Below are 4,817 nucleotides of genomic sequence, written 5' to 3'. Positions count from 1 at the left end.
GTCACAATTATTATTATTATTATTATTATTATTATTATTATTATTATTATTATTATTATTATTATTATTATTCAAATTTTAAAAATTAACTTAAAAGCTTTAAAAGAGCTGGTTTAGACATACTTAACAACCACTTCTTTACCAGATACCTTAATAAGAACATTGTAGATGTCTTTAAAAGTTTGTCCTTTAGGCCGCCAGTCGAATACATAAGTAGCTGCTTCAAATTGAAGAGAATCAGTCTTTGCAGATGCAAACGTTTCCTTCAAATTAAGACTATCAGAAATAAAGACACAAGACTTATTTAGGTATTCCTTATAGCGTTCAATGCTTTCTACAGCTTCTACAATATCTATTTCCTCAACTACAAACTCTAACATTTCAATATCTACTAATGAACAGCACTCTTCTTCAATCAGATTTAATATAGAATCGTATGTTCCACATCTGGTTAATTTCGATGCTAGATCAGTCCTGCGTACTTTGACAAGAGTTTTTAAGATGCCAACATCAGGACTCTGTTTCGCTGTAGCAGCTTGAACTTTACACACCATTCTTGCATAAGATTTTCTTATTAATTCAGTTTGTTTAGTGATACTTTTTCCAACTGGAATTTCAACTAGATCTATTACACATAATTGCTAGACTAAAAGAATGGCTTACTTGTAGGTGTGATTGCACCGCTGCTTGCACTATCTATAAATGTGACAAGAAAGCATTTGATCACTTTTAATTAACTTAAACCCACCATGTTTCTCATCACTTAAAAGTTCTTTGACCACTTCATTGTTATAATTTTTAAGTATCCGGTCTTCCTCATATTTAAATTGAGGAATCGTATATAAAATAGAAGCAAAAATTTGAAGAGCTTTTCTATCCTCTTTAATAGCTTCTTCGAGAGCAGAAATCAGGGCATTACTTCGAGCATAGCCATCCATTGACTCCTGCATACTTGATGCTAAATCTTTTGATATTACTTGCTTTTCTTGAAGTTCTGCCACTATATCAGAAAAATCTTCAGAAAGATTCATAGATCTACATTGGTTCTCAAAAATAGCCAGAAAAGGACGCTCTGCAGTAAATAAAAAAGTATAACAATTGGCTGATTATTAAATTTATTATTATAGTGAAGCTGTAAACTTTTGTGCATTCTGTTAAAAAGCATTGACTTTTCCACTAACACAGCAATTAAGTTGAATTTTTTTACTATAAAGTTAAGCATCAAATGGTAGCATTTGTCAATTACAACAAGTGACAGCTTATTGATAAAAACTGACTTTCTCTATCTAAATCAGTAGCTGCATCAAAAAACCCCAAAGATCGTCGAGCATCTGACAATGAATCCCATGTAGCTCCTCCTCTCTCATCAACATCATCAGCTCTATGTAGCCATTTAGACAAGCAATCAAGCAGACATTCAGATGCAGTAGAATTATTCCAGCGAATGACATCTAATGTCCCTTTTCTTAGCCCTAGTCTCGAACCAAGATCACACCACCTGTCCAACTGGAAACGACATCTTTTTACTAGCAAATCATGAATATCAATGTCATCTGTTAGTGTAATAACTGGTGAAAATCATAGGTTCATTATCAACAGTATACCTGAGGGCTGTAACACTTTCTTCAACATTTTTTTCTTTTTTCCTCCAACACTACAAACTATATTAACTTTATGAAACAATTAACATCAGCTTACATCTCTTTAACTCTATTAGTTCTGCAGCTTGGGATAATATTTTCTCTTCATGCTCAGCTAAAGACTTCTTTAGACCTAATAAAAAGCACATGTATGTACATGTATACATGACACATGTACATGTATAGTATGATTAAATTTAGTCAACCAATTTAACTGTTTATAATTATCTGCTATAAATTTTATAAATGTAAACAACAATAATGATTAATACCTGACTCAGATTCTAATAAGCGCTTATTTTCCATAAAAACAGCACTTAATTGCTTTTTTCTAGCTTGTAACTCATTCTTGAGATCAGATTCTACACACAGTTATTAATAAAACAAAAGAATTAGAATCTACCTGGTATTTCCAATGATTCAATTTGCTCTTCAGTTTCCATACTCAATGACTCTATATACAAGTAAAATCATGATAATTGAATCTCTCATTCAAGGTTGTGCCTATTTGCCCTATGATGGTTGGGACAGTACAGTAATAGTATTCGACCACCTCTTATTTCTTCTAGGCAGAACTGTGCTCACATTTTTGGAATATTTCATATTAAAAAATAATTTGTTTTTTATTTTTGTGTCAAACACTTAATATTTGCTACAAATTTTTACATTATACTTGTATGTGCAAACCAAAACTTTGTACATTTTGACAAGTGAAATATTTCCTAAATTATTATAAAGAAATTTTGTAAAGAATTAAAACAATTATTTTCAATGAAAATAAACTGGCTATACAGTTTTAGAATACATGCAAATATAAATACCTTCATTTATGCTAAACTGAAGTTTTTCCTCAAGAGTCTTCATTTCCTAAATTATAATAGCTAGATTAATAAGCTTTTAAAATTTCATGCTTACTCTCTCTTTATTTCTATCATATAGAGTGTAGTGGCCAATAGTTAACTGAATTAAATCAACCTCTTTCAGCAATGTGGGAAGATTAGCTTGAGCCTCTAAGAACAAAGCATTCATCAGGTACAGTGGAGCATAGCAAATGATGAGGATCGAATTGGCTTTTTGAATAGTTTGAACAATAACTTCATTAGCCAAATCGTCAAACGCTCTTTTCATCAACCGACGAATGTCCTCCAATAAATGATCTGATGGCTCCCAGTCAAGAAGAAATTGAATCTTTTCACAAGTAAGAGAACTGTTTGATGCTAATGAAAGTTTTTTGTTCAGAGTAAATGCAAGTTTGATTTCCTTAGAAAACTTCTCTATTTCTTTTATATACTGTGAGGCAAGGGAAATGCCATCCTCTAGATCATAGCGATTAGCAATAGTCTCAATTGCTGCTACATTGACGATATTGCATTTCTTTTCAATGATCTTGAAAAGTTCATCAAAGGATTGGGTCTGTTGTAATTGAGATTTTAGCTCTGGCCAGTATTGCTCTAAGAATCGCTTCAATTCTTCTAATTTGGTATTTGTTGATAATATGGGCTTCATTTTGTCTATAAATGCACAGAATTTTCCACTCATTGCTTCGAAACTGTATTCATGTGCAGCTCTACTAACTCGAACTTCCTTCTCTGAAATTAAAATTATAGATTAAAGCCAGTTTAGAAATTCTACCTTGTAATTGTGGTTGTGTAGATGTTACATCTGATTCATTACTTTGAATTGATTCACAGCTAATATCAGTAAAATTGTCATGTGTACATTATTATCAAAATACTTGCTGTAATCTTCAAGTATTTCTCTGCCGATAGCAACTGTTCCATCAAATGTTTGCAAGGCATCAGCCAGTACTCTCAACTTTTTCTGATTTTCAGCTACTGTAACACAAATAGATCTGAAAGGCTCATCAACAAGCAAATTTCCACCCCGTCTTATTTTAGACTCGGTCTTCTTTGATATCACTCCCTCCGAACGCAACAACATAAGCAATTTAGGAGGTAAGGCAACCCAAGTAAATTTACTACGATGGCACAATAAGATTTGACTAGCAGGATTTACCACTAAAAATAACAATAAAGGCATTATTGTAGGAATACAATGCATCTTTGTAAATTACATATTTTGTGAATTTTTTCAGCAGCTACAATTGCAATACTTTTTACAGCAACTTCCAATAACTGAGGGAGAGGATTCTCAAATTTGAGCCACAAGCTCAAGCACTCCAGGAGGCACTGATGAGGGTCTCTGGGGTAGCCATCTTTTATTGAATTGAGTTGTGGCTGCAAAATATTGAGTGATAGTCCAAGGTCATACCATTTTGTCTCATCAAAGTTGGTATCTTTCAATATATCTCTGATTAATAACAAATGCTTGATACCTACAAAAATTACAAAGATAAAAACTGCTCAAATCAAGAAATAAAGCAACATACTTAAACAAGAAGGTGCACTATAAAACCATTCGCGCAACGTCATGAAATCGCTTCCGTCGATCACAGTATAAAAGGAGGTGCCCTGGGCACAATATGGCGGCCAGATTGAATAAAATTTAAAAATAACAAAATGGCTCCCGCACTGGCACTGTTCTTATCATGGCTAAATCACTACCAAAACGCATTATAAAAACATTAAAATTAGCAAAGGTAAGAGAGTTAACCTACAAGCACACCTAGAAAGCATAGCAAGGAGAGAAATGGTATAACTGACTTGAAGTAATAATTTTACATTATTGTCAAATATTATATTGTATATTCTGAAAAATCTGCCAACAGCCTAAGAAACACGGTCAATGATGCTGTCAGGCAGGTAATAAGTGATAGTGGCAAGGGAATAGCCCTCACTACTACACAGAAAACCAGCCCAAGAACCGCCACCACTCAGTGGGACCAGACAGCCCTGCTGACTATACCATATATCAGCCACCATCATCAAGTATAAGTGGTTCCAGCAAAGACCCCAACATGGTCCTCATTCAGATCCTAGTACTGGTAGCAGTTGTAACATTCAACGATCTACTGGAAGAAGTAAATACAAAAATATTATTCTAAATTTTTAAAAATATAAACATTATAGGGTTGAATAGATATTGGGATGGTGAGGAGCCTCCTGTATCTGTGTACCTCTTCCCAACTGTGCCCAGTGATGCCGACAAAAATATGGCAGTACTGTGATGGTAATATACTATGACAAGAAAAATGCTAGTACGAGCCTAAAAATATAA

General features: G+C 33.4%; 3 protein-coding genes across 3 annotated transcripts; all 3 read right to left on the bottom strand.

Moving 5' to 3' along the window:
• Positions 1 to 113: 113 nt before the first annotated feature.
• On the bottom strand, positions 114 to 1,682 carry LOC109583066 (uncharacterized). Its single transcript, XM_019998238.1, has 5 exons — positions 1,605 to 1,682; positions 1,278 to 1,553; positions 749 to 1,072; positions 664 to 696; positions 114 to 625 (listed from the first exon to the last, which is right to left on the bottom strand). The coding sequence occupies exons 1-5, from the start codon at positions 1,630 to 1,632 to the stop codon at positions 114 to 116; spliced, it is 1,173 nt and encodes a 390-aa protein (XP_019853797.1). The 5' UTR covers positions 1,633 to 1,682.
• Positions 1,683 to 2,426: 744 nt separating this feature from the next.
• Positions 2,427 to 3,222, bottom strand: LOC109583065 (uncharacterized). Its single transcript, XM_019998237.1, has 2 exons — positions 2,556 to 3,222; positions 2,427 to 2,507 (listed from the first exon to the last, which is right to left on the bottom strand). The coding sequence occupies exons 1-2, from the start codon at positions 3,177 to 3,179 to the stop codon at positions 2,427 to 2,429; spliced, it is 705 nt and encodes a 234-aa protein (XP_019853796.1). The 5' UTR covers positions 3,180 to 3,222.
• A 56-nt stretch (positions 3,223 to 3,278) lies between these two features.
• LOC109583064 (uncharacterized) lies at positions 3,279 to 4,072 on the bottom strand. The gene is made up of 3 exons (XM_019998236.1): positions 4,048 to 4,072; positions 3,715 to 3,999; positions 3,279 to 3,658 (listed from the first exon to the last, which is right to left on the bottom strand). The coding sequence occupies exons 1-3, from the start codon at positions 4,070 to 4,072 to the stop codon at positions 3,297 to 3,299; spliced, it is 672 nt and encodes a 223-aa protein (XP_019853795.1). The 3' UTR covers positions 3,279 to 3,296.
• Positions 4,073 to 4,817: the final 745 nt, after the last annotated feature.

Source organism: Amphimedon queenslandica, unplaced genomic scaffold, assembly GCF_000090795.2.
Source record: "Amphimedon queenslandica unplaced genomic scaffold, v1.1 AMPQUscaffold_13332, whole genome shotgun sequence".
NCBI lineage: Eukaryota > Metazoa > Porifera > Demospongiae > Haplosclerida > Niphatidae > Amphimedon > Amphimedon queenslandica.
Note: the sequence above shows the minus strand (reverse complement) of the source record. Positions and strands in the feature narration are given on the sequence as shown.

What these genes read in the sequence shown, in the direction of transcription:
- LOC109583066 (XM_019998238.1), bottom strand. Translation starts at nt 1,632, where the DNA reads ATGTTGAAGAAAGTGTTACAGCCCTCAG. An exon ending in GAAAGTGTTACAGCCCTCAG is followed by an intron (nt 1,554 to 1,604) that starts GTATACTGTTGA and finishes TTACACTAACAG; the next exon opens with ATGACATTGATATTCATGAT. An exon ending in TTTAAGTGATGAGAAACATG is followed by an intron (nt 697 to 748) that starts GTGGGTTTAAGT and finishes TCACATTTATAG; the next exon opens with ATAGTGCAAGCAGCGGTGCA.
- LOC109583065 (XM_019998237.1), bottom strand. Translation starts at nt 3,179, where the DNA reads ATGAGTGGAAAATTCTGTGCATTTATAGACAAAATGAAGCCCATATTA. An exon ending in ATGATAGAAATAAAGAGAGA is followed by an intron (nt 2,508 to 2,555) that starts GTAAGCATGAAA and finishes ATTATAATTTAG; the next exon opens with GAAATGAAGACTCTTGAGGA.
- LOC109583064 (XM_019998236.1), bottom strand. Translation starts at nt 4,072, where the DNA reads ATGACGTTGCGCGAATGGTTTTATA. An exon ending in GTTGCGCGAATGGTTTTATA is followed by an intron (nt 4,000 to 4,047) that starts GTGCACCTTCTT and finishes TGATTTGAGCAG; the next exon opens with TTTTTATCTTTGTAATTTTT. An exon ending in TGAAAAAATTCACAAAATAT is followed by an intron (nt 3,659 to 3,714) that starts GTAATTTACAAA and finishes TGTTATTTTTAG; the next exon opens with TGGTAAATCCTGCTAGTCAA.